At 42.0% G+C, this 27,999-nt stretch overlaps 2 protein-coding genes and 1 long non-coding RNA gene across 4 annotated transcripts; 2 read left to right on the top strand and 1 right to left on the bottom strand.

The window, feature by feature from the left end:
• The first annotated feature begins 254 nt into the window (after positions 1-254).
• On the top strand, positions 255-4,385 carry c1qtnf2 (C1q and TNF related 2). 2 transcript variants are annotated; one of them, XM_086023259.1, is made up of 3 exons: positions 255-609; positions 1,286-1,543; positions 3,075-4,385. In XM_086023259.1, exons 1-3 carry the CDS (start codon positions 567-569, stop codon positions 3,698-3,700), a joined length of 927 nt encoding a protein of 308 aa, XP_085879385.1. In that variant the 5' UTR covers positions 255-566; the 3' UTR covers positions 3,701-4,385. The 2 variants fall into 2 exon arrangements, with proteins under 2 accessions (XP_085879385.1, XP_085879386.1); XM_086023260.1 differs by lacking the exon at positions 255-609 and adding an exon at positions 960-1,162.
• LOC147151536 (uncharacterized) lies at positions 326-6,106 on the bottom strand. The gene is made up of 3 exons (XR_015085369.1): positions 5,740-6,106; positions 4,392-4,506; positions 326-1,486 (listed from the first exon to the last, which is right to left on the bottom strand). It is a non-coding gene; the product is annotated as an uncharacterized LOC147151536 (long non-coding RNA).
• Positions 5,837-27,746, top strand: ccnjl (cyclin J-like). Its single transcript, XM_086023258.1, has 6 exons — positions 5,837-6,131; positions 6,629-6,737; positions 14,476-14,686; positions 22,947-23,246; positions 23,326-23,485; positions 25,108-27,746. The coding sequence occupies exons 2-6, from the start codon at positions 6,669-6,671 to the stop codon at positions 25,628-25,630; spliced, it is 1,263 nt and encodes a 420-aa protein (XP_085879384.1). The 5' UTR covers positions 5,837-6,131; positions 6,629-6,668; the 3' UTR covers positions 25,631-27,746.
• Positions 27,747-27,999: the final 253 nt, after the last annotated feature.

The following is a 27,999-nucleotide window of genomic DNA, read 5'->3' as shown; positions in this document are numbered from 1 at the left end:
CCAACAATTGAAACAAGGCATCCTGATAAATATTGTGTTTGTGGAATAAGAGTTAATGCACCCGTTTTTAGCCATCTCTGGGGTGGCCATTTTGTCACTTCTGTCGACTGAAAATGACATCACAGTTGCTCATGGCATAGGTAACGACCAATCATAGCTCAACTGTTTCCTGAAGCTGAGCCATGATTGGTCGTTATCTGAGCCCTGAGCACCTATGATGTCATTTTTAGTCGACCGAAGTGACAAAATGGACGCCCCCTGAGATGGATAAAAATGGGTGGATTTTGCTGCTTAACTCATATTCCATAAACACAATATTAATCACAATGCCTCGTTTCAACTAGTGGGCCTGCATAGAACATATTCTTAAAAAAAATATGTTTGGGTTGACTTCCCTATTAAGTGAGTGGCGGGGTACACTCTGGATAGGTTACCCACCAGCCAATCGCCGGGCATGTATAGTAGACAACCATTCACACTCACATTTACACCTGTGGGTGATTTGGAAACTTCAGCTAATTTAACATGCAGTGTACGTATGTCAACAACCCAAACACTGTGAGAACATGCCGATTTTGCACAGGAAGGCTGGAGCCAATATTCGAACCTGTAAGAACTATGAGCCATAAAGGTGACCAATATCTGGACTTAATCCGATGTTCTGAATTAATGTTTCTAATTCCTGAATATTTTGTTTCTGAACATGCTGTTCCAATTTCTGTTCATGTGGCGTAAGTTCAATGTGAATATCTGAACACACCCATTCCCCCAACAGCTGGACCATGTAACACAGTGACAAATTGTTTATGTGCCTCTTGCAGACATGAAGAATTTGCAACTTTTTAGTTTAGAAATTTGTATTTTACATTCATGCAGCCTTATTTTATAAATCATAATTACTTAAGCTGTGTGAAACGGTTGCTCTGACTTGAATTTAATGACATCATGCTGAAAGCATTTGTTGTTTTTTGGGGGGGCTGAGTAGCTGGGCGGATGTTACGGACTGCGAGTCACTGAGTTGCACATTTCCTTGCAGCGCTTCTCCGAAAGAATACACTCTGATTTGACTAAAAAAAGAAAAAAATCATGAAAGACCAAATGCTACCTGATGCAGAAGACAGACAGTGAGTGTGTTGAAAGAGCCCATCATCATTTTGAACTAGTGAGTTTGTTGTCTATTGTAGAAAATCACTGAATGTAGCCTCAGTTCATTTTAACTGCCTAAGCTTGCATGTTTCTAGAATTTTTGGACTTAAACTTTCTCATTCTTTTCATGATTCCTCAGTGGCCGCTGTGCTTCATGTGTATGTGACGACCTGTCTGCTGTCGGTGGTCCTTTCCCAGTCCATGTATTCCTCACCCAGGAAAGGACGTAACATCACTATACATTCTTCTAATCTGGTTTGCAGCCTGCCGGGCCCAGTGGGGCCTGCGGGGAATCCAGGAGTCCCCGGGTCACCTGGGGCAATTGGGCCAATGGGGGCGCCTGGGAAGGATGGTCCAGATGGGCAGGATGGAGAGAAGGGAGAAAAAGGAGATGGAGGTACTTGATAGTTGGAAAGTCTAGTTTCCTGTTGACCATTTAAAAGGGCCCAAGATCACATGTGCTGCTATAGGAGGTACTGGAATCTTAAAACAAGTGCCGTTAGCAACAGCAGAGAAAGCTGTTTGGCATCAGCAATGAACACACTGAATGGCGTAGTTTTTTTGGGATAAGTGAATATAAAAAAAGTTGTTATGAATCCCCAATATCTAATGGAAATCTGCCATTTTTAGTGATCTTTTTTAATTGTTTCTACAGTGTACGGTACTTACTAACTGTATTGCATAATAACTTTTACGTTTCAGTTGTGCTGCTCATTCAACAAATGCATGTTCTTACAAATTTCTCCGGTGGCACCATTAGTTAAAAAAAAGAACAAAATCGTTCCTGTCATATGACAAAGGCACGATGATTGGAAAAAAAAAACCAACAACTTTGAGAAAGATACAATGTGTAGAATGTTTTGATTTTTCAATTATCATTCATTTTAAAAATCCACTATTCATTACAACAATATGCAAAAAAAAATTGCTCCATCACATCAACGTAATTATTTTTATATAATCGTAGGTGAAGTAATCTCTAATTATGTTCCATAGGGTGCTTCTCACCTATAGGAGGCTGCCATATTTTGCTGCCATCTTTGTGCTACGGATACTCAAAGGAGACAAACTTAGCGAACGTAGGTCCTAAACATCATGACTACTGCATGTGTAACAAATGCATTGCACTTACTTCATGACTTGAGGGAATACTAGAAGTCGTTTGTGATTAAATTTTTTGTACCTCTGCCGAAGAAACAGTTGGCAGGTTTGCGATGTGTTATTTCTCGGAGGCACCCTAGTGCGTGCGCTTCAAAATGCACGAGCTTCCATCTGAGGTCTTTGCATTCTATTAGTTGACCACTAGAAGGCCCTGAATTATACACATGGTCTTTTAAATAATCATTTTAGCCTTCTTCAGGCTACAGTGAGAATGTATGACGTGTCAGCCAAAAGGTGATACTACATGAGGTAGATTAAGTTAAGTTGATTTAAAAATAAATGTGGTGGAAATTCAGACATATTAACATGATGATTGAGGGACTGTATCATTGATTGATGGCACACATGTGCTCCGTTGACGCTGAAAAGGATAGCATGATAGGTGGCGTTAGCTAGCAGGCCAATCATCATGTTTTGCTAGATGACTCAAAGACCACCCTACCAAACAGTTTAGCCATTCCTGTCAGTAAATGTCTTCCACGAGCAGTCTTCTCCATTTAGCCTTCTTACTCACATGTTCTGCTGATTTTTTTTTTTTGTGAGGAAATCTAAAAAGACCTAGCTAAACCTTTTGGGATATATCTGGCGACGCAACCACAAACACAAATTTTTGTCAACGTTTCAGCTCACATCAGTAGTCAGTGACTCCTTGCACCTATTGCTTACAAACATTTGGAGATAGTCTATCATTCTTAGAACTGTATATCTACTCATGCACCACAATGTAGATTTATAAAAAGCTACACCTCTTGTTATTTCTCCCTCAGGTGATCATGGCAGGCCTGGAAATCCAGGCAAACCAGGTTTGAAAGGCCGTGCGGGCCTCATTGGCAAGGCTGGACCTCGGGGACTAAAGGGCCAACGTGGGTCACCGGGGCCAGCTGGACAAAGGGGGCAGAAAGGAGACGAGGGGAACGCGGGTCAGAGAGGGGAAGCGGGAGGCTGTGATTGTGGCACGGCCGCCCGCTCGGCTTTCTCTGTAGCCGTGTCAAAGAGTTACCCCAAAGAACGCACGCCCATCCGCTTCAGCCGCATCTTGCTCAACGAGGGCAACCACTACAATGCTAGCAGTGGGAAGTTTGTGTGCGCCATCCCCGGAGTTTATTACTTCACCTATGACATCACTGTGGCCAACAAGCATCTAGCCATTGGGCTGGTGCACAACGGACAGTACAAGATTAAGACGTTTGACGCAAATACAGGGAACCACGACGTGGCGTCTGGTTCCACTGTCCTCCACCTGCAGCATCTGGACCAGGTCTGGTTGCAGATCTTTTACTCGGAGCAGAATGGACTCTTCTTTGACCCCTTCTGGACGGACAGCACCTTCACAGGCTTCCTCATCTACGCTGATCAGGCTGATACAACAGTTAATTTACAGGGTGACACTTGATATTTCAATTTACTGAGTTCTTTTTTTTTTTTTCTTCTATCTTTTTTTTTTTACATCTTTCTATCCCTGTTTCTTAAAGTGGAACACAAGGCAAACATTTTCTTTGAAAAAATATGTTCTATGTGCCCTCACTTTTCTAAGACACGATATTCTAATTAATAGTGCGTTTGTGGAAAAAGACCGAAGCAGATGAAAGCATCCATTTTCATCAATCTCAAACTCTCATCACTGGCCTCTAATGTTGACTGAAATTGACGTCAAAGTGCCCTTGGGCACTCATTGCGTCCACCATGTGACCAAACCTAGAAAACGGGTGAGCTGTGACATTTACAGTATGAGCCAGAGGGCACTTTGACATCAATTTCAGTTGGCAGAAGAGGATGATATAATGTGGGGAAAAATTAATAAAAATCTAAAGTTGAATGTTACAAATTTTACACTTTATATTTTCAACTATCCCCAAAAGTTGAAAATTTGTCATGCTGTCTTTTATTTGTACTTATAGAAAGTTTTTAAAAAGTTGAATATGAAAAAGTTTAATGTTACAAGCAAAATAGAACGTTGAAATACATTTTCAATGTCACAGATATAACTCTAATTCGAAAATATTTGCTTTTATACTGTTTAAAATTTTTATTTTTCCATTCCGCCCTCCCTCCCCAATAAATTTAACTGCTTACTATAACTTTACCTTGTCTAGTACTGTGAAGTGTTTTCAGTGTGTTTCACAAACAGAAGATGATGTGTGGCTCTCCATCTTCTGTTTTCCAGTTTGTGGCCCTCAGTTGGAAAACTTTTGGACATCCCTGGTTAAATCCAAATGTAAGTGAACAAACTCTGACACCAGGTGGTGCTAAAAACGAACAAACCCTAAATCGCAATTCAACGATTAATACAAGTGAAGTAACCTTTAGTGTGGTGGTGAGAATGCGCTTCAGCATTCATAGATTATTATAACATTCTGAAAATAGAATACTTATTGTTCTTATGAACCACCAATTTTGCTGGTCTATTCCTTCCTCAAGATTTCACCAGCGATTCAAACTATTTCTACTTCCAAAAATTCAACTCATTCAGTACACGTATTGAACTATTCACGTTCTCCAAATTTCCACGTTCCATTCCAAATTAATGCAAACATTTTCCTTTTTGTCCCCCTCATTTCATATTTCTCATCCAATTCAAACCAATTTCAAACTCTTCAGCGCCCATATTTTCACAATAAAACTTCCAAATTGGCCTATCTTTTTAAACGACAGAGTCAAACATTTCCAAATTTAAACTGTTTGTCTCATTCAGTACATAAGTGAAACTGCAGGCGCTTTTGAGACCTTTACGGTCTACTGTATCACAGATTTTAAGATTGTATATACATAATTTAACATTGCAGATTTGTCTCTATCTCGCAGGATTTTGCACAGCAATAAGTGTGAGCCACCAGGAAAAATTGCATAAAAGACAGCAAATGTTAAAAAGTCCAATGTGTCAACTGCAGTGCGAAGCAAAATTGTCTGGCGGAATGTGTACTCTCATTTCGCTGACTTCCAGGTCACTCAACAGGCCAGGCACGGTCTTTTAAAGCCACAACAAATTCAAAGTCACAAATATACTAGAGTGTACAATGTGAGAATGGCAACCCCAAGTGGACAAAAATAATATCTGCATCTCACTTGCATATTTTGTATTGTCACATTCCCCCAATTTGCCCAATTACAGAATGAAATTACCAAATTAGAGACACGTTTCCCTCCTTCAACAATCACCAGTTCAAACCATCCCAATTTCAGCACTCTCATTCTACATTTTAGCAATTTTTTTAAGCACTTCAGTTCAGCATCAGCTCTTCAGCATTCACACACGCAGGAATTGCATTCTCTAGTTGGTTGTATCATTAAAAAAAAAGTCGCTATGTTAGGTCATCTTAGAGAATTATACATTAATAAAAAGTATAATTACATTTGAGTCACTAGTTCGAGACCTTCAGTGGACAAAAATGTAAAAATGCCAACTAATTGTTGAAGAGTTACTAATCTGCTTACCTGTTGGCTAGCAGTTGACCAGAGTTTTGTAGTCCTTTAACGGAGACCGCATTGAAAAGGACTACATTTCCCAGCCCGCAGGAAGGGACTCTCTAGTCAAGCGCACGAGCCTCGCGCCGCAACGGCGGCAGCTGGTGCAGCGGAGCAGGCGACTTTGTTACAGCGGAGGCTTCGCCGAGAAAATCGCTCAGAAAAGTGTCAACACAACACGCAAAAGGGTTCGTGCCGGGATTCCGAGTCAGGGGCCATTGAGCGAACCAGTTCCGAGTACTCCAGGTTCGCCTTTTTGCCCAATAAAGAGGGCTTTCTTCAAAGTTGAGCCGAAGCGGAGTTGTCTCATTCAGGATGTCGGACTGAGACAAAGGGGTCTGGGGGGCATTCCCGTCGGAGCGGTGAGTGGCACACTGAACAAGGTCGGATATGGAAAGTTTCCCTGTTGTATTCAAGACAGAATTAAACGTCTGGTTCGAGGGGCGAAGTGATATCACGATGTGCTCCTTTTAGCTCAGTTTTTTTTAACACGAGTGTTGAGAGCTCTTTAACTTGTGCGTAGCGTGTGGTGCTGCTAACACGTTGGATCAGCGACCCGAATGTGGATGTGACTTGTAGTTTATTTAATGACTTTTAAAGGACTAATCAGAAAGCGCCTCTGATGCCTTTGATCTGATGCCTGTGAAGAGCCATTTAAATCCCCCATCATTGGAAATTGCCTCAGACAAGCACGAACTTTTTCAATTAGGATGTATTGAAATCCATCAAAAGGCATCCATGGTGCTCATTGTAAAAATCCTACAATTGTGCCTTTCATGAGTAAACACGTTGAGGAAATAATAGTATCATAACCCATGTCAGCTTGACATTTGATGTTGTGGAACACGTGTCTCTGCAGGTCCAAGCAGATCCTGTAAGTCTCCTCTGGATGGGAAAAGATGGAAAGGGAGTTGCAATGGTGGAAAGGACAGCTCGCTGCAGACATCCATCAGTCCCTCCGCATCAAGGTGAGTTCACCTTGCCAAGCAGCTGATATGTTGTTGAAAGCCTGAACAGAAGACTGATTTAGAAACATAGTGTCACTTTTATCACTGGTAGACTGCCTTGATTTAGAAACGTAATTGGTTCTTGAACGGGTTTGTACGCTTAAAAGTGTGTATATTGAACACAGTTTAAGAAATAATGTACATATGAATAACACACTGGTCAACACACATTTTGGTGCCAAGAAAGTTTCAATGGTTTTAGGATACCTTGATGTTGCTGAATCTGAATATGACATTGTTTTTTCCGAACCTACTCTAGTTTTTGAAATATTCATTATTTTTGTTTAAGAACAGAATAAGCAAGTTATAAAACTGGTATTGCCTTCATGCTACAGCTTTGATGAGGCTGGATCTGTATTTTCAGAATCGTCTGTATAGTATTCTTTCATTTTTGATGTGAGACCATGAAAGACGGCAATCGCTATTGCAGAGAGCCTTCTCTATCGTCACGCTAATAACATTAACTGCCTCATTTTTTTACCAGTCTGATTTTTGCATGAAACGACTCGCCGTAGTCCAGGACAGTTGTTGCAAAAATATAGCATGACAATATGCAAACCATGTTTCATGCGAAAATCAATCAAAACTTCAGAAATAAGGCAATGTTAGCAGTAAAAAAAAAATAAAAAATGCAAGAGCAGCTGACGTCAAAGCAAAAACATTACTTTTAGTAACGATCAAAGTACATTTCGTAAACTGTCAAAGCACGTTAATTATCAATCAATTGTTAAAGATATCAATATCGCAAAAGCTAGATCCAAGTCAAAGAAATTGATGTCATTTTCGGAGAGCAGCACAAAATTACTCAGAAGCTATTGAAATATCTTTGGCACTCGATAAAGAACATGTTGTTCAGTGTAATGGGTTCCAGCCTTAACAAAAATCCTTATTTTAATAAAAATGTGTACACTTTGAACACTATATAAAGCCTTACTGTACTGTATATCCAACATGACAAGGGTTGATTAATGAAAAATGTCTTTATCAACCAAGTTAACAACAAAGCAAAGAACTGTGCTTCTCATTCATATGCAGCTGCTCTGCCAAAGCGCAATGCAAACAGTGTCCCCAGTCCGTCTAGTGCTTTCTGAATCAATCTGAAATCACAAAACCCCGTAACTTTAACAATCAGGCTTCACCAATTATGAAAAATAGAAAATAAAATCCACTTTAACTTTGAGATTACTTCCTAGGTGCCCCCTCTCTTCCTCCTCTTCATGCTCACAAGTCACATGTAAATACTGCACCTTACCTTCTGGCAAAGGATAGCCTCGGACATGCTATCTATCATTCGCTAGCTGTTTTTTGTTTATCCAAACTAGCAACTGCTTTTCATCCTGGCCCAGAATTCTCTCGGTCCTTTCTAATATACTTAACTGTAGATTTGTTTCTTCCACACGTGCGAGCAAGTCTTCTAGTGCACGGCACCATTGATATACTCCTCATAAATAGTCTTTTTTAAGTCCACAGTGAGTCCCTCCTTCTTGCCAGGCTTGTCCATTGCATTTCTTGGACCCATATTGAATTTTTTTAAAAGAAAAAAAAAGAAAAATTCTTCATATAAAGGCAAAAAAAACACAGAAAAGCACACAGTGTACATAGTACATTAGCTACTGAAATGAGCCACTTCCCCAAAACGGATGCGCTGCAAGGCACAAAAGAGTTGAATGGAAGGTTTGAACATTGGCCAGTATTTTTGTTTGGTCTGTGGTTTGTAAATTGAATAGTTTGAAGCACTGTATTTGGCAGTTGTGCTGATGTATCGTGTTTTTGTGCAGCATTGATGGTTTCTAAAACTGCATCTTGGTAGCGGTGGTATTAAAGCTGAATAATGTAATCTTGAAACCGCTGGCAAGATTTGAATGTAGCCTCACTTCACTCTGAACGCCAAGGCTACTACATTGCTAGCTTGACTTGTTCATGAATGAATATTGCCAAAAGTGAAATGTTACCGGTTTTATGTTGTTTTATGTATGTTTTGGAATGTACAATCAATTATAAGCACGAGAAGTGATCGACTTAGACCTGATTACCCGATGGGGACGGTCATGTCGCGCCGGTGGTTTCAGCCATATGAAGCTGTCCGTACCCGCCACAAACAACACCTTTATAGCCAATGACGTGAAATGGAGAGCTTTCCCATTCCTTCTTTTATTCCTTCTTTTTAACTTTTGTTTCTAACGTAGTCAAATAACCAGCCAAGAAACTATAATAGTCTGCTTTGCGAGAACCTCTGTGTGTCCACACGAGCCTCTGTGAGTGGTGATGATAAATGATTGTAAATGATTGACGCACCCCTCGTTCATGCCTTTTGTCTCTCTGATTAGCTTGTTTTATTCACGCAGTGATAAAGAAAAAGCAATTGCAAATTAAATTAAAGGCATAAAATGGGACCGGAGAGGGATGAATTTTCCCCCCCAAAAAACATTTAAATTATATTCTACTGTCAGGCCATACAGGCCGTTTTTACATATATGACTTTTTTTTTTTTTTTTTTGAATCACTGCAAATTCCACCTTTAAGTAGGGCCGACCGATCGATTCATTATTTGAGCAATTATATTGGCCAATTTTAATGAATAAGGGTGGGGGGTCGAGGCCGGAAGGGTACCCAGGTCAAGGGTGGAGGGCAAAAGTGGGTCAAGTGCCCAGCTCTGGTGTTTTCATGTTTCGTACTTGGAAATCCCTCTCTTGAAAGTCAAACGCATACTAATTACAGGACAACATAGTGTAAAATGTTCTGCCTATAATTTCTTGTTGTAAAGGTTAAGACCGGTTTAATTAAATGGCCAAATGATCCGTTTTGGGATATTTTCTGCCAAATATCAGAACTTGCTTTTCTTGTTGTCCCCCCCTTTAGCGAAGTGCCAGGTTTGCAAAGCAGAGGTTCATGATTGGTCAAAACAAATCTTAAAATCTGTCACTTCTCGCTGTGGAGACGGCACAAAGTGTCTTAGGATGTTCCTTGTTTGTAAACGTTGGAGGAAAAATATAATTACATGGCTCAGTTGCCTATTTAAAATGTTCTAAATGGAATTACATGGATGAGTTGAGGCTCATCAATTGGGAATGTCTTAATTAACCTTAAGCGTGGTTATAATTCTTCCCCCATGCCACTTTAATGGAGACATCTGTCACTTGACTGGCACCTTTAAGTCCATGCCAGCGTCACACTGAGAAGATTATAGATGACTGTTTCAGGTATCCTGCGTGTGTCGAGTGAAGTGAAGGCATCAGATTTTGATAGTAATACAAAAGTAGACATTGTCTTGCACAATCCTCTATTCAGAAACACAGGGTGTGATTCATAGTGAGCTGTCAGCTGGCCTGGCTGTCTGTATGCAGACTGAGCTGCAAATAAACCCCAAATGTGCGAGATGGCCCAATCGTGATGTGTTGCGCTAGGCCACTGTGGTTTCGGAGGCGCATCACACCCAAACAGTGGGGCGTGGAACGCGGAATTTCCTTCAGTCCATGTCTGAGACGCAGGTTCCATGCATGTATTTTGAAAGAGCAGACTGTTACACAAGACTATTTTCACAGCGGCCTAAAATAATGTAGTGGCAAAAGTCTCCACCGCCTTCTGAAAAGCATACCATGTTTTAGATTGGCAATTAATCCAATTCCCAGAGTTTGCCTTAATTCAAAACCTAATGCTGACTCGTTTAAATGTTAGATAGACGTTTTTCAACATGAAGAAAAAGATCCAACACTGATTGTAAATGTGTGTGTACAGTTAAGGCCAACAATGATCAATTATTTTTTTCCTTTTTCTTTCTTTTTCTCTCTTTTTTCTTTTATATTTATTGTGCTAACTGCATATATCACTATAATGTTTTTGTTTTTAACAATGTGCACCACTTTTTGAATCATACCTGTGAAAAGTGCTATGTAAAGAAAAATTAATTATACAGTAGCTGGAGGTAACACAAAGTGGAAAAAGACTGCATGATTTTAAGAGCGAGAAATATTTATACATACTACTTTAGTAACATTTTAAAAACATTTTGACAAAAACTTTTGTAACCAAACAAATAACCGGTGCATACAATGTAGAATATTTTTAGTATTTTTTTTTTTACATCCAAGTCAGCTTGTATTTTGATTGTCTTTTTTTTTTAAGTATAAACTTGCTTACAAACAGAGAAACATGCAAAAGTGTACATAACTTCTTTGGGGGGAGTAACTCCACAACATACTGGTCCCATTACTGCTTCCACCTTGAGGGGCTATGTACACAAGCAACCTAACATGTTTGGGCTGTACATTTACATGGCAACAGCTGTTTGGTATCTTGGAAAAAAATGTTGAAAATGGGTTTTAGTGCAGTAATCTGAAAAATGGAGCGAATGTTCAACTTTTCAGTCGGGGCTTGCTTGAGTACTTAACAGTCAAAACCATAAATAGCAAAACACGCCACAGTAGTATTACCATATTTTTCAGACTATATAAGTTGCACTGTTCTGCACTGACTGGCACCCAAAAACCAGTTCCCTAATCGCGTTGACTTTCTTTTGGCAGTTGGCAAATACTTTTGGTGGCCATCTTATTTAACATGCTAAAAAGTTGGCGGTAATGCACCAAAGGTATTTGCCACTCACTGAAAGAAAGTACAAGAAGAAATGGAAACATAAGTAGTAGTAATCATGGCAACTAATGTGTGAGAAAGTATCGCCATGTTGGCACATTTCTATCTTGCCCCACAACAAGAATTTACAGCACCAAAAGGTGCAATAACGACCATGATTCTAGTTAAGGTACTGTAAGCCATTTTAAACTAAAAAGAAACACTTTTCCGTTGTTAAAAGCAGAAGTTTCGTCCAACCGGAACTCGGTTCCTACCGCTATCGCCGGCTGCTTTGGGGAATTTGCTCTGACGCCTTAACACCACTCTGAGTGTGTGTTTGTACAGAGAGGCAAAGCACACTCCCCTCCCATTAGTTTTCAAATGCCGTTATAATCCAATCGACAGCTCATGCTTGAACTGTAGGGGTGTCCCGATACAACTTTTTTCTACCCCCGATACGATACCGATATTGCGGCCCTAGACTACTGTCTGATACCGATATCGTCCGATACGATATCAGCAGGAATGAAGCCTGCTTGAATTAATTTTTTTTAGTATGAATTGTTAGAAGAAACTTGATCAAGCTATACTATCAAAACAAATAATAGTCACCAGTCAGGTAGGTAGGAGAAAATATGACCCATTTATTCCAAACATTTGGGTTCCATAAATTCGACCTCAAACGTAAGAATGTACTGCACGTGAATAAAATAAATGGAAAATCAATGAAAGCATGTTTTTGTATTGTTTGTATACTGGTGCACCCAACTTTTTTTACTTGGTTGCACCAACGCTAAAGTTTGAGAAATGTATGACTGAATCACATTCACTGCCAATTTACAGAAATTCACTTCCTGAAAAAATGGTTAATTTTCCTATTTTCAAAATTCTGTCAGGAACATGACTGGCTCTCATTCTAGTGAGTGATTCTCATGATTTTTTTTACCTATAACTTCAATACTTATTTTTTTTTTTTAGAGTCAAGGAGACCTCGGCTCTCCACTTCGGCTGATTGTAATGTACAACCTATCATTATTTTCAATCGCCACATTGTGAAATTTGGGCACCTGGACCTAGTGTACCCCCAAATCCAGCGTACTGGAGCCCTGTAAAGGACTACCACACAGCCGACATCTTCTTTAACTCCCTGAGTTCCCAAACAGCCGGAGTGAAGCAGTACTTGCTCCGAGCCTATTTTCAAATGCGACCGCGATTAGGGAACATAGATTTTGGGTGGGGGTCCGAGCTATTCTTTTCTTGGTCTCGATTTTTGTAAAATAAATTTCCCCAAAAATGTGATTTGTACCTCAGAGCAACTAAGAGTCAGAAAAATATGACATATGTGCCAGTAACCCTTCTCTAGCAAAATGTGCTGATAATACGTTTGTGTTGTGTCCAACGGAGTCACATGACTTAACAAATTCTTCATTCACAAATCAAATACACACCTAAGAGAGCTATTAAAAAAAAAATCAACCTGGACGAAGTTTGTGCACATTCCCTATTAGTGTCTGTCTTTCTGTGGAATTGCAGCAATCTTATTTAACATTTTTGTACTAAGAGGACATATTGTGATATGCAGTGACCAAATCGCTGCTTATTTAACTAACAATGTCGACTTAGATTTGAGTTGTTCATTGCTCGTGTGTAATTTCATGAGAAGGCACAATGAAATGAAATCAACCACAGTAGAATTTGGAGCATTAAAAACACCTTCATGCAGTGTTCTGGTTTCCTACATGGTGCCTGCTCCCCCAAGGTCTGTCCCAGCCTTTAATGACGTTTGCTGCGGTGCTAATGCCCTGATGTGGGAGATAGTGGTACTGTGGAGCATGTGGCAAATTATCAGACATGCAAATCAGTCAGAGGCAGCTGTGGAATCCTTAATTATGGTGCAGGTCCTCCACAAAGGCACCTCTCCACTATGCGCCCCCCCCCCCCCCCAGCTCTTAAGAGCCCCCTCTCCCCGAACACCCCCTTAGTTCTCCTGCAGCCCTTGTACCCCCAGACAGACAGATGGACGGGAGGCAGGAGCCGAAACAGTGGGAGGAGAGTTTGGGGCCGACTGGATGGGATGGTGGATTCTGGCACAGGGGGTGGAGTTGCTTTCTGTGGATTTAGGGGTGGTAGGTGGGGGCGCACTGTTTATTTTCGGATTCCATTGAAGAGTCACTCTGAGGATCTGTTTTTTTTTTGTTGCTTTTTTTTTTTTAATGCCGTTCAAGATGAATTGGTGACATTTCGTGTAATCCTACCAGAGTGAACATTTTGCCCTCGTAGCAATTTATGTTCTACAAAGTGTTGCGTTGAGCCTAATGCGGGCTTGCTTTTGAGCAACTGTCCTGGTGCTATTTTTCCTCATGTAAAGACCCTTCACAATTTTGAAATAGGATTACTCTGGCAATCCCCAATCTCCTATTAAATCCAAATGAAAAGCCTTTGTTTTTACTGTATTTCTAAGAGAGCAAAACATTTTTGGAAGCACAAATATTTTCTGCCCTAAGCAGCTTAAGCGGGGTGAGCGTAGCTTCCCTTGTGAGTTTGCACAAAGCAAAATATGCCTCTAATACTCTGGGGGAGATACAGAAACTGGAGCCTGGCGCTTTCTTAGTTTAGTTTTTTCTGTGGCTGAGTGGGGAGACGCCGAGGCTTTTTCATTGCTAATGCTCCTGAGGATCTTCCTTCTACCTTGGAACACATGCAGCTAATTGGACATGAATAGGAGATGCGCTAGGGGTGAAACCTAATCCTATCTACTCCTCCATCTCTGAGAAGAGCTACCCCCTCAAACTAGCCAACCACACACAGACACCAACACCCATGCCCAATACTCCGAGACCTCTTCAGTGACCCAAATTAACTCCTCCTCGCTGCAAACGGAGGAGAAATAAATGATATTGAAATGAGTTGACACCAAAATCAAGATGTGATGGAAGCAAGGTTTTATGAGTATTTTAACCCCGCAGCACCTCTCCCGACGCCCGTAAACCTTGTCAGTGGGAGACATGCTCAACTCCCCATTATTATGCATGCGGTTTACTACCCCCATATCTCTCCGCCATTGCTTCCTGTACACCCCGCTACCCCCTACCCCACCCCAATCATTTGCGTGTTCTTTCCCCCCCTTCTGCAGGAGCTGAAGTTACCCGTCTACCGAGCCCATTCGCCGCAGATTGGCATGCGTCGCTACTTCGCAGACTTGTTGGCCATCCTGAGTAATCGCTACCAGTTATGTCCCACGGCACGCCACCTGGCCGTCTACCTGCTGGACCTCTTCATGGACCACTACGATGTGGCCGTCAAGCAGCTCTATGTCATTGCCCTGTCCTGTCTGCTCTTAGCCAGTAAGTCCAACCATTGCCCTGTAATCTATTTACAGCGTTCTCCCGCTATATCACAATTCACTGTTGCCACACCACCCGCCCCACATCTTTCTTTCTTTCGCAATGTACTTTCATTCTATATAAGAGACCCGTATATGTTGATGCACTTTTCAGTCGTTTATACAATGCGGGAGAACTTTAAAGCACAGGGAGCACACTCGCACAGAAGCTGCAGTTGGCCAAAGCTTACGCCCAGGCAATATCAAGTATTCCACAAAAAAGTACAACTAATTCAATCCTCTCAATCTTCATTAATAACAGTTCGGAACGTTCAAGACATGTCCGGGGTATGCTGTGCTGTTGTGGCTGTTCTCGTTGCCAAACTTTCTCTTCAGGATTTGAAAAAGACATGACTGGGACTGGGTGACAGGATATCTTTTCCTTCCACTTGGGGCCACTTCCGAATTACATTTTTGACGAAAGCAGTCATGAGCTTGAGCTATCGTAGCCCATAAGTGTTAGAAAATTGGGCCGTGGGGGGGGGGCCCAGGGGGCGCCCAGGGTAACGACACGGTGAAAAAGGTGGGCTCCGGAAAAACATTCAACTTTGACATCAAGTAGGTAGCCGCAGAATATCAAACTGTGGACCGCAAATGGCCGCCAGTTTTAAACCTCAGCTCTAATAGGTACGGTATTTTGTATACATTATTTTTTTGTTCAAATATATTTACCATTTGTTGAAAACATGACTTAATGAGTGTTAAATGTGTTTAAGTGTGTGAGAGGAGTAAATCTAAATTGTCTCTTGCAGAATTTCGCCTCTTGCGGGTTTATCAAAGCGGAACGTATCCCCTTTGATAAACTGGGATTACACTGTACATCAATCAACCTTCCCACAACTCCACATGAATCCAATTTCCACTAACTGCCTGATACTGTTTGTTGCTGTTTTCAGTACATCAGCTAACACTGCAAGCAAGCCCCGAAACAGCCAAAATGTTTACAATGCGGACATAATAGTACAGTACAAAAATCATGGAATTCTCTTTCTGTCGGGCGATGAACTGGCTGCGAGTTTTTCTTGTGGTACTCGAATGCAACCTCTGGCATCATGGGTAATTAGACTAATGATGGTGTCTGGAACGGGGCCCACTCGCTTGGGAGGGTGCAGCCTATGTTTGTGTGCGAGCGAGTAATGATGCTCAGGCCAGACTTTGCAATCAGTCTTCTATTTGCTAGCATGGATTAGAACGTAATGAGAAAGGTTATGTTGAAAAGAAATTTTTGAGGGTGATTATAGATGTTGTCAAGCCAATCTGGACAGTGCGTATTACTGCGTTCTGGAATGGATGAGTTTTTTGTTTTGTTTTGTTTTTTTCAGATTTTTTTTGTTCGGAACTTAAATGTTATTAAATCACTTTGGTGATCATTCATTTATGTCATTTACAAATACAGCATTCCTATGCAACAACAATCGAAAGCATAATTACAATAATCCCAAAGCGGCACAAGCAGACGCAATCCTTGTGCGAACAGAGCACAGAGAACATACAAAGTAGTCCTACTTTCGAATTAAATCCTCCACAGGGCCCCACCGCGTTCTAAAAATGCATAGTTGGCATCTCAATAAGTAAGTTAGCTTTTCCATTTGATAGTTCTTTCAACTTTTGAATCCAAGTGTCAAAAGAAGGTGGTCCTGTTTGCAACCAAGAAATTGTGAAATTGGGATGAGCTCTTTTTTTCCAAAGCTTTTGATTGTGTGTTTTGGGTTATGCAGCCGCTCTCCTCTGCTCCACTGCCTTCTCCAGGTCGTCTCCGCCATGATTGATGAAGGCTTGAAAGGGTGTTTGCTTTTGAGTGGTCTATACTTTTTATCTGTCCCGTGGTTGCCTTGGAATCCGACCTAATTGTTGAACAGCCTCTGACGGTCACTCTTGCTTAAAAATGTTTTGGTTAATTAATCGCTACCTCCTTTGTGCCTCACAGTAGTCACAGCTTAATCCTGTTACTCCATTGTGTCTCTGGGTGGATGTTTGTTAATGGATGAGTTTCTTTTGCTGTAGTAAGATTATAGTCTGATTTTCAGCCCCCCCTGGGAATAAATGTTATGGCTGTTGGAAGCATTTATTTAGGGACCTTGTTGTTTTCCTCAAACATCCCTGAGGAATGTCATGTTACTTCTTATCTAGAGGCTGTGATGTCCTGGTACGATCACACATCCTGACTTGAATGTGTGTGTGTGTGTGTCGCAGAAAGAAATGAACATCACAGACTGGCTGCAACATTATGACCACGAATGCAATCTAATGAATTTCAATTCAGGCTCCTTAGAAAAAAAAAATTTAATGCTCTCTTATGAATGACACTGACAGAGATGAAAGAAATGAATTTATAAGTGCTGTTGTCGTTGACGGTGGGTTGAGCTCTTTCAGATATACTGCCCCTTGAAAGTAGTTGAAAATGAGATGACAATCGATCCCCAGTGGGGAAATTCAAGTATGACAAGCAGCAACACTAAAATATTAGACACAGCCACGCTTATTTTGTTAGATTGTTGCGTTTGTTTCTCACTGAACCCGATTCCAGAACAGCAAACAAAAAAAAGAGTATCTTGCGAAACTCGTGGATATTGACTCTACACATTGCACCTCCACAGGCCTCTGGGCCCCGGGGTGGGGAGGAACTGAGGGCTGAGGGGCACCTGCCATATGCTCTCCGAGTCAGGCCTCAAACAAAAGCCTGTCAATGCAAGCAGGACATGCAGCCAGACCCTTTTTGGAGAGGGGGAGGGGAATGCAGACTGAGAGCAGGGAGGATGTGCGCTTGTATGGCAGACTCTTAAAGCTAACATTGCTAAATGACATGTCGGTTGCCAGGGCAACCTTGTGACCAGCTCATGTCGATTTTTACCCTGATCACCCAATCACGATTTACATTCACCTAATAGTCCTCACAATGTTTGGCTTGGAATTGCTGCAGCATAATTGGACTGCCGGCTTTCTTGTGGTGTCTTTTTACCTTTTGCTACCGGGTCTGCTTCCACTTGATCGTTTCACCTCGTCTCGGACAGGCATAGCAAGCCAGTCCTGGGACAGGGCAGCCAGTAAAAGCAGCCCACCAACCTTGGGGCGGTTGGGAAATGAGCGAAGTGCTACTTCAAAGGCAAGTCAGCGGCTGATGTTAAACAGGGGGAGGGGGGTGGGGGGTGGGGGGGCGTTCAAAGTGGGATATGTTGGAACTGAACCACCCAGTGGGGTCTCCCAAAATGTATATCAAAAGGAAACCACCTCCACTGTTGTGTGTCCTTTTTGACAATAGTTCTGGCAAAGATGGTGCAACTGGGTCTTCAGAGCCCCATGTGTCATTTGAATGTGTTTTTACAATATTGCAGAATGCCATTTAAGAATAAAAAGGTTTTGTAACGTGCAAGGGGCTCACTAACGCGGATCAGCGTTGACATGCTTTGTAGCAGATCCAGAGCCACCAACCACACACGCACACACACAAGTTTCTTAGCTTTTTCGCGGCCACTTCACTGGCCATTAGCATCAAAGGTCAAGGGTCGACTTGGACCTGCATTGTGAGAGCTGCCACAGCCAGGGGTGGCAACAAGGAGATTCTATGATGGAGCTGTGAGCAATTTCACACTCCTGATGAAGGATGAGGCAGAAAATAAAGGGATTGGAGCAGGCAAAGGAAATTCCTCCATGAACGTCAACACAAAGAGGGGAAAAAAAGGAGAATGAAGTGCAGAATGGATATTTCTAAAAAAAAAAAAAAAGAAAAAAAGAAAAAATGGTATTTTAAATTCATAGTTCTCAAGAAGCCTTGGATGCTTAATCGTTTTTCTTGTTTTATTAATCTTATTACTACTATCAGTGCTCTTTGTATGGAGATCTTGAGCGCCTTTTCAATTGTGGTTGCTAGAGTACAGTGCTATGAAGGAGTGTTTACTATACACCCACAGATTTGTTTTGAAAATATTTGTTAATGTGCGGATACCAGATATTTTTCCTAACAAAGTCATTTATCCATCCATCCATTATCTGTACCGCTTCTCCTCACAAGGGTCGCGGGGCGTGCTGGAGCCTATCCCAGCTGTCTTTGGGCAGTAGGCGGGGGACACCCTGAACTGGTTGCCAGCCAATCGCAGGGCACACAGAGACAAACATCCGCACTCACAATCACACCTAGGGCCAATTTAGAGTCTCCAATCAACTTACCATGCATGTTTTTGGAATGCGGGAGGAAACCGGAGTGCCCGGAGAAAACCCACGCAGGCACGGGGAGAACATGCAAACTCCACACAGGGAGGCCGGAGCCGGGATCGAACCCACGACCTCTGAACTGTGAGGCGGACGTGCTAACCAGTCGACCACCGTGCCGCCCAAAGTCATTGAGTGTTTCCAAAATGAATACACACCACTGAAAGTCTAGCAAAACTAGTTTTAGATCAATTGACAAGAATTAGCAGGTGAGTCGAATCGTCATCAAAATTCAGAAAAATCTTCTTGAAATCTCACTTGGGGTGAAGAGCGTGTGCTCATTGACGTGGAGCGCTGCATCTTGGGAGTACCCGCAATCTCCTGTCGGGCAGCAGGAACAGCACTCGGGTTTCTAATCCCTCCCTGCACACCTGGAAACAGGCCCTGCGTCCTGGTCTTGCCTTATCCTAACCCCTGACCTTTAACCCCACTCTGTTTACTCGGCCTGTTCTCATCTTTGCCATCACCTGCGGATGTCCTGAGAATGATGAAGGAGAGGTGCTCTGTGCCCTTGAATTGGCTGAACATTACGAAATTGTATCACGTCCCCTAGCCGCTGACTTCAGATAGGATCATCTTGTCGCCTGCATTCCACGTAGGCTGAACTACCTGGCTCAGAATGTACCAGCTCTATCACGGCAAAACAAAGCTGGCCTTTGTCATGATGTACCATCTGCCTTATAATACGTGTGCAGCTTTACATAGTTTATGTATAAAAACGAACGGTGACTGTACTGCATGGTTAAAAGCAAAACTACTGACTGTACAATTAAATGCTGAATTGAGTTCACCTTCTCTGTCTTGGCAGATTAACAATTTAGTTGATGGACTGTGCAGCAAGAGACTGTCAAATATCTTTTTCCAGCGTCTTGTTGAAACGTTTTGTAGGTCTCGAGTCCATAAGTCCAATTAGCAATTTACAAAACAACTACTTACTCAGTGCGTGTTCGATTTATCTTTTAAGAAGGTATCCAATGTAAATAATGACTCGCACAAGTCGATTGAATTTTCTCGTCAGTTTTCTTTACCGTCTCTGAAGTTCAGGAACCACACAATGATCAGACCCGAGCAGCTTTTCCATCCTCGCGAATGCTCTCGCCCGAGACGGGCGAGGGCAGAAAAGGGGCACGGTCCAACATGCAGCCCTCACATTTATACTGTCTTCAAAATCCAAACATAATGTGGGCTGGTCTCCTCCTTTTTCATTTTTTTTTTTTTCCCGTACAAAAATTGTTATACGGCGTACACAATTTGAAATGATCAAAAAAACGTATAAGATACGGGGAAAACGTACAAATTGACAGGTATGATATCGGATGTCAGCGAGAGGGCAGTGCAACCACCTTGCTTTGAAGCCATTTGCCATTTTGATATTGAACCCTTACTGACTTGAGTGCTTGGCACGGCAAAATGCATCCACGTTTGTTTACACGAGACTATTTTAGTAATCAGAGTCATGTGCATTGCCAAGACTGTGATTGCCTTGTTTAAACAAAAAATGTTGTACCAAAAAAAAAAAAAAGCCACGTGACTTCTGATTGCGTAAAATAGGTAGAAAATGTTATTTTTTGACCGGATGCTGTTCTATGCAACATGAACGCATGTTGCACTATCATGCTGCTTTTTTTTTTTTTTTTTGCGTGTCCTTTTTAAAAGCAGACATTCCATGTAGTAGACATTGTCGATTACCCGTTACAGAACAAAAAGCCAAAGAGCACAATAGGAAGATGGACTTGCGGTGTCTCTGAAGATCAAAGAGGCTGCAGCCATGTGGAGGTCGGGGGCATTGATGTCTTTTTATGGCAGCGTCTGTGTGGACATAGCGGTCCGGCAGCAGACAGTCCCATGCGAGCAGAGGATATGAGGGTGACAGAATGCGGCAAGTGGGGCGAGCGCCGCCAAGTGTAAACGGCCTTGTTTCGGCACGCTTCCTGTTCTGGTGGAGCGACGCCATTACTGCCTCTCCGCTAATTACCCCCATGGCCAGTTGAGCTGCAGTTCCTCGCTCACCCACACTGCTCAGGCTCACTCACACCCAACCCTACCCCCACTTAGCAGTAGGTCAGTGCTAAAATTCACACTTGGTAGGGAGGAGCGGCGCTCCCTTGCTTGACGGTAAATGAGGTCCATCAAACATGTTGTTGCTTTGTATTTTTCTCGCAAAGCCACTGGCTCTGAAGTTTCAACGTTTTCTCTTGTGGTACCTGTGCACACAACCAGTGTCTTATTGCCACAATGTCTCTGCATGGTGATTGTCAAAAGTTGACGCTTAAAGCGTGCCCGTTTGACTTAAATTGGTCAAGGCTGAATCTTCCCTCCTCGTTGGTCACCAGACCCCCCGAGGCTTAGGGCTGTTGCTATGGAAATGGGAGGTGGGGGTGTCTCTGGTCGGGCTGGGTGCTCGCCATGAAGGCACTGCTGCAATGTCTGCAATGCCATGTAGTGAGTAAGTGAGGATGCCGGGAAATACTGTGGGAGGGCTGAAGCTGACTTATTCATAGACAGCGTCAGGCTTGTGTAATCCTTAGTGAGCATCGCAGTGATGCTTCCTCCACTTGCTAGCTTAATGGCTTTGCTTTTCAGCCAGATGTTCAGTGCCGGTCAACTTATCCGCTCATGTTAAGCAGGCACTTGCTTTGTGACCGCTGGCCTTCGGCTCTTTTCGGATGATCCGCAACGGAGTCTGGTTTTGTCGATGTTAATTGCTCATTTAATATTGGCTTAACCTAAATGATCTGTCACCGTGGCCCCATCAAGATGAGCTGACCTGCGTGTACCATTCTATCGATGCACCTTGAGAAAAGGAATACATCATAATAGGGCTGTGCAATTCATCGAAATTCAATTACAATTACGATTATTACACTCCACGATTTCTAAATTGGCATAATCGTAAGAAAACGATTATTAATAGGCATTTGTACCCAATGCACTTTGTTGACGCAAGGAAATCATACTTGAATTTATACATTTGCACATTTTTTATTTTATAATGACTAATTTGATCAATTTTGTTTGGTCCAAAGTGAGCTTCCAAAGAGTTTCAAATAAATGCGTCTTTACGTTTTTTACGTTTAAACATTTTCTTGTTTTGTAAAAATCAATGATCTCTTGAATAATGGTGATTTCAATTATTACCAAAATAATCGTGATTAATATTTTTTTCATAATCAAGCAGCTCTAAATGATAAATACTTAGTACTCAGCACTTGTTGAATGTGCTGCATAATTATCCTTCATTTGAGCTGTTTGTAAACATTTTGAAACATCGTTATAGAGCTCTGGTGCGGCTCATTTGTGCTAATGAAGCAACTCAACCTGGATCCGATCCAGCTGGCTTGCTCCTAAACAGCATAATAGTGGCTGACCTAAAACGAGTTTATAAAGGTGTGATTCGTGACAAACATCTTTTTAGTTTAGTACGCATACGGTTAGCATGTTGTCTGACTGCAGCACGTTTTCCTTGCACTGAGCGACATTTGCTCAAGATAAACCTATAATGTTTTATTAAGTGTTTAACTTGAAGCTTGAGCTATGTTTTTGCTGTAAGATTCATTTTTCTTGATGCCGCTTAGCGTACTCGTACAACTCTACCCAAATCTTTTGCCGTCGTCACTCTAAAATCACTCCGCCACCACCTTTTCTATTGGATGGGCCGTCTGTCGTCACAGCGGCAGTGCGCCTACGTATATCAATGAATGAATGGGTTGGCGGATGACACACTGTGCTGTGCTAAGTGCAGTGTGAAAAGTCCATGAGAGCCTTGCGAATGTAAATGTGTCAACAAGGGTAAATTAAAACGATTTGAGAATTTGCATTGCATGTAATGATTTGGTCGAAAATTTAAGTGAGGTTTTCAATGATATTTACATGTATCAGTTCTCGTCAATGTGTAACTCATCCATACATTGATGATAAATAATAACAGATCCTCCCCTCAGTTCAACATAATCGCCAAGTTGGCGCCAGAATGTTTGCTGTTAATGTGATGTATGAGTGTGTTTGTTTTTTTTCAGGTAAATTTGAAGAGAAGGAGGACAGAGTACCTAAACTGGAGCAACTGAACTCACTGGGCTTCATGTGTAATTTAAACATGGTTCTCAACAAGAAGGATCTGATCAAAATGGAACTTCTGCTGCTCGAGACCTTTGGCTGGAATCTGTGCATGCCCACACCGGCCCACTTCATCGACTACTACCTCAATGCCTCGGTGCAAGAGGGAGATCTGTACAACGGCTGGCCCCTGTCCTCCCTCTCTAAAACCAAGACTTTCATGGAGAAATACACTCACTACTTCCTGGAAGTCTCACTGCAAGGTGGGTCAAATGGTAATGGGCTGTTTAGCACTGAAAACTGAAGTTTGAATTTTATTTTTGTTTTTCTATTTTTTTTCAGATCACACTTTCCTTAGTTTCCGACCATCCCAAGTTGCTGCCGCATGTGTGGCAGCCTCGCGCATTTGCCTGCAGATTTCCCCGAGCTGGACTACTGCGCTGCATCTATTGACCGGCTACACCTGGGACCACCTGACCCAGTGCATTGAACTCATGCTGCTGTAAGACACACTGATGCACACCGAGGTTATTGTAGTTCATGAAAATGAGCAAATTAAAACTAAAATTGAAAAAAAACCCAAAACATTTGCATTAATGAAATAAAAGATTTAAAAAAAATAATAATAATAATAACTGAAACATGTTACGTTTAGAAAACTAACAAAAACTACCGTCATTTCCCGCAAATTAATTGGATTGATTTCACTTGTTGTATCATGGCTATTTTGTTGTTTGTAAATGAAGTTCTTGGTTACAGCTCTAGCTGTTGTCAAATGCGCTATACAAATAAAATTGTATTGTATTGTATTGTAAATAATACCTTTTTTTGGGCAAAAAATACAAAGGATCTCAAATCCAGGGGGAGTATTGTATAAATCGAAAAAACAAACATTTTTCACATTGCTTAGAGTTTAACCAGTACCAAGGGGTGGTTGGAAAAAAAAAAAAAGGAGTACTTTCATTCCAACATATTTAATGTAGATTGTTACAAAGTTATATTCATGCAATATAAAATATATATGTATATAATGAAATATGTTGTTATATTTCCTCTTTCCGGTGTGGTTGCAGCAAGGGCTCGGTAGCCTTATAACTCCTTACACTGAAAAAAAAAAACGGGGTGATATTTACTTGAAGAAACCTAGTAAGGAATGCGGGAGTCGTTTTCACCGGGAGCAGGATGGGACAGGATGCATTTTATTTTCATCTCTGGTTCGGGACTGGGATTGAATGGGAATTTTTCTGTGGGAGTGGGATGGGACGGGAGTTAAAATCCACCCTCAAGTACATATATGGGAAAAAAATAGTAACCAGTACAACAGCGTTTGGGTTCCAGCCAAATAAGCCACAATCATTTTTCTTCTGTCTGTCTATCTTTTCTAATTAGTCTAATCTGTTTTATCAAACCTATCTGGCAGGCCATCCGTCCACTTTGACTATGACAGACAGATAAAAGCAAGTGACTTGTAGTGCTTGCTTCTGAACAGGAATTCAAGCTAGAAACCCCCTTTAGAAGTTGGCAACTTGGCAAACGAGGGATGGAAAGCGAAACCTAGGTAGTTTTATTTTCGGTTAGGGTTGTGATGCATCGAACTTGAGAAGAAGACTTGCTTATTGTACTTCCAAGTCTGTAGACTGTTACACAGTAGCTGTATTTGATGTGTGGAGGCTTGTTGTTAAAATGTTTGTCAACTATTTTTGGGGTTGATTTGTGGATGCTTGCTTTCAAAAGGTTTTTAAAGTAATTTTGGCGGGGGGTTTTAACAGCATACTTTTGTTTCTTAATCTCGCACAGAAGAAATACACCATATTAAAAATAAATAAATAAATAAAACTAAGATGGAGCATTTTGGGGGGGGGGGGGAACTAATAACTAACAAACCTGCGCTAAAGGCTACTTAATACTAAATTTCAAAAAATAAAAAAAGTCAAAACTAAATAAATCCAATTCCAAAACTATTATAACCCTGATACACGCAGACACCGTCAGATTGAAATCTTTCCCATTTAATTTAGCTTCTTATTTTTGATGGTCCTGCCTGTTGGAGTTAAATGCTTTAATAAATAATGCATTTGTTTTTGTCCAGGAATTGACACAGGTGTTCCTTTCCTTTCTCCCCAGTGCTCACGACAGTGACGTAAAAGAGGCCAACAAAACAAAGTGCACCCCTCCGCACCGAGCTTCCTCTGTGGAATCTCAGGGCCAAACTTCTCACCTCTCTCCGGTGTCAGCCATTCAGAGACCGCCGTCTTCATCGTCCATCTCCACCACGCCACAGCTTCTCTTTCAGCCGGACCGCTTCCACAACCTCTCCCAACATTCCCCCTCCCTGTCTCAGCTGCAAACGCTTGCCGACGCTCAGGCTCTGGGCCCTGTGGTCAACGTGTCTCAGGACTTTTTTCAGAGCCACCGGATGGGGGGGCTCTTAAGCGGCGCTTCTTGCCTGAATGCCGGGGGCGGCTTCCCTTCCTATTCAAGTCTGACCGCCGGCCTGCAGGCGGGGGCTCGTGCGCTGCCGCTCCAGGGCCCCATATCCGTTCAGATGGCCCTCGCCGGAGAGGCGCACCATTGCCTGAGCGTGGCCTACACCGGGGGTTACCTGGGGGCCCATCACACCTTTGCAGCCGGCTGCTTCGACAGGTGACGCCAGGAGACGGAGAGAGAACGGCAGCGGGACAGCGCCGCGGCGCTCCCGTCGCCTCTTGCAGATCTGTCCTCTCTCTCCGTCGGCACGGCGACACCTTCGGCGCGGCCCGTCCTCCCTCCCCTCTCACAGAGACATCTCAAACGCAAGCAGAGGTCCAAAGACAAACGAGACCCAGTGGAGGTCATCACTCTGACATGACCGATGTCTCCGCAAACTCTGACTGGTATCTCAAGACTGTGACTGAGATGAAAGCAGTGCCAAGGTTGGTAAGAGTGCAAAAAACAACAAAGCTGTGAAAGGATATTTTGCCGTTTTGATGTCTATATATTTTTAAGAAGACTAATTCTACCAAAATAACCACATTTGGGGGAGGGGAAACACATGTATCTAGTCCACCATTGGAGAGTTCTTTCTGTTTTCAGTCTGACATCTTAAGAAAATGCGTGCATGCTGAATGTCAGCAAACATTGATTAAACATGTAGGCTGCGTCCACCTGAAGGGGGCCTTTGGGAATTCCTCACTGCATTAGTCCTCGGGGGGCGGAAGAATTCCTTGTTTGGTGCACAGCAGGTGAGGTCGACAGCTTGGGGGGGAAAAAAAAAAAAAAAAAAAAAAAAGCCTGCACTGGCCCGCTTTATTCCCCCACCCCTCCCCAGCCTTCAAGAATCTCTCCTCTCCGCTTCCAAAGTCGCGCCTCGCAGCGCACGTAAGGTGAACCAAGTTTTAAAGTCGGTGTCAAAGATTTGATGTGACTGGACCAGCATGGAGAAGCAGACTTGGAAGTGTTGTACTGAACATGCTGAAATGCTGCTGCTGCCTTCTGTTGAACTGCTGGTTCTGTCTGTGTTAATTGTGTTTACATGAACCACTTAAGTATCAGGGACTTGAACAAGATTACTTGAATATTACATTGGAACATGCCATAGCTTTTATTTATAAACTCTGGTTTTCATATCTTTTTTTTGATTTTTTATTTTTTTTTTTTTTAGATATATTCCAACCTAGAACATCACCATTGTTGTCATACAGACTCAGGTTACAGGCCAAAATTACCGGTACCCTTTATACTGCGCTATATAATGCTTTAAGTCAGGGTTGGGGAACCTACCAGCCATGCGTTTCTTCAAAAAAAAATTTTTTAAATCAGAGGGACTGTTATAGAATCCCCTTAACATTTAACCCACATGCTCATAATTCTCAACATCTGCTCGATCATTCCGTCATAGCATATAGTAGAGCCCAATGCAGCGCTGTTGGGGGGCCAAAAATGTGCTGTATTCCCTTTAAAGAGGATGTTTGTTAAATCTGCGTCATAGAACGAGCTGGCAGTCGCCGTTTGCCACACAAACATCTGCATCCAGTCGCGTGTAATTGCGTTCCATGTTAGTCAAGTGCCCAATTTTCCACTTCCTGTTAATTTAAACGCATCCAGATTCTGTGTGCCAGTTTTAAAGGCGATACCTTCAAATGGTGTATATTTTCAACCCAGCTCTTGTGGATGGACTTGACGGCTAAGTAGTTATTTCCTCCACTGATAAAAGGGTCGATTTCATTCTTTTCTTTTTTTTTTTTTTTTTTTTTTTTGTTTGACATTCACTTCTCAGTTTAGTTTTGTGGTTTGATCTTTTTGGGAATCTCGTTCTGTGTAGGTTTCAACGTGCTTATTTCTCATGACTTATAGATCAACATCCCACAAAGGTGCAATATGCTTTTTCCTGTCTGAACTCTGAACACCACTGCTTCACTGTTTTTCTAAGTTATTTTGACCAATTGTGTGACCTGACTTACTGTTACATTTCCTCTAGAGGGCAGTGGGCTCTACAAACACACTGACTATGTTGCATATTGCAGCCACCTCCTTTGAGTGAGATGTTACCAGAAGCCTTTGTCTTTAGATTAGCACACTACTGCGTGTTTCATTTGTCTCCTGTGATTGGTGCTGATTTTTTTTTACTCACACCGAACTACACTGACACGCCACAAACTTTCAAGTTATATTTTTTATATATATTTTTTTTTTCCATGTACCGACTAGTTTTCGCTTAGTCACACTGAAGTGTAAAATGGTGTATTTTTATCATGTGCCATGGAAAAATAAACATGTAAACTGAGTCTGTGTGTGTGTCTTTCTGTCTGTCTCTTTCACACACAACACACTCACTAACCTTGTTGAAAAAGAGCTTATTAGGTACTGATTAATGAGAAGGGCTACCAGTTGGATAGACATCGGTGGGAAAAAAAGTCTGCTCAAATGATCTTGAACTAGTAATTATTAATCTAGGTGAAGACACTGATCGTGTTAATGATTTCTCACAATTATTTGTTTACCACTGTAGGAAACAGTTACCGGTAAATAGCGTTACGC

Source organism: Filicampus tigris, chromosome 2 (genome assembly GCF_054856515.1).
Source record: "Filicampus tigris isolate MCC_2025a chromosome 2, RoL_Ftig_1.0, whole genome shotgun sequence".
Classification (NCBI taxonomy): Eukaryota; Metazoa; Chordata; class Actinopteri; order Syngnathiformes; family Syngnathidae; genus Filicampus; species Filicampus tigris.
The sequence above is the reverse complement of the archived record's forward strand: the minus strand, read 5'-3'. Positions and strand labels throughout refer to the sequence as shown.

Bases quoted from the DNA above. Each gene is read 5' to 3' on its own strand.
- ccnjl (XM_086023258.1), top strand. From the start codon at position 6,669: ATGGAAAGGGAGTTGCAATGGTGGAAAGGACAGCTCGCTGCAGACATC. The intron at 6,738-14,475 runs GTGAGTTCACCT...CCCCTTCTGCAG, and splicing joins ATCAGTCCCTCCGCATCAAG to GAGCTGAAGTTACCCGTCTA. The intron at 14,687-22,946 runs GTAAGTCCAACC...GTTTTTTTTCAG, and splicing joins GTCCTGTCTGCTCTTAGCCA to GTAAATTTGAAGAGAAGGAG.
- c1qtnf2 (XM_086023259.1), top strand. From the start codon at position 567: ATGCCGATTTTGCACAGGAAGGCTGGAGCCAATATTCGAACCT. The intron at 610-1,285 runs GTAAGAACTATG...ATGATTCCTCAG, and splicing joins TGGAGCCAATATTCGAACCT to TGGCCGCTGTGCTTCATGTG. The intron at 1,544-3,074 runs GTACTTGATAGT...TTTCTCCCTCAG, and splicing joins GGGAGAAAAAGGAGATGGAG to GTGATCATGGCAGGCCTGGA.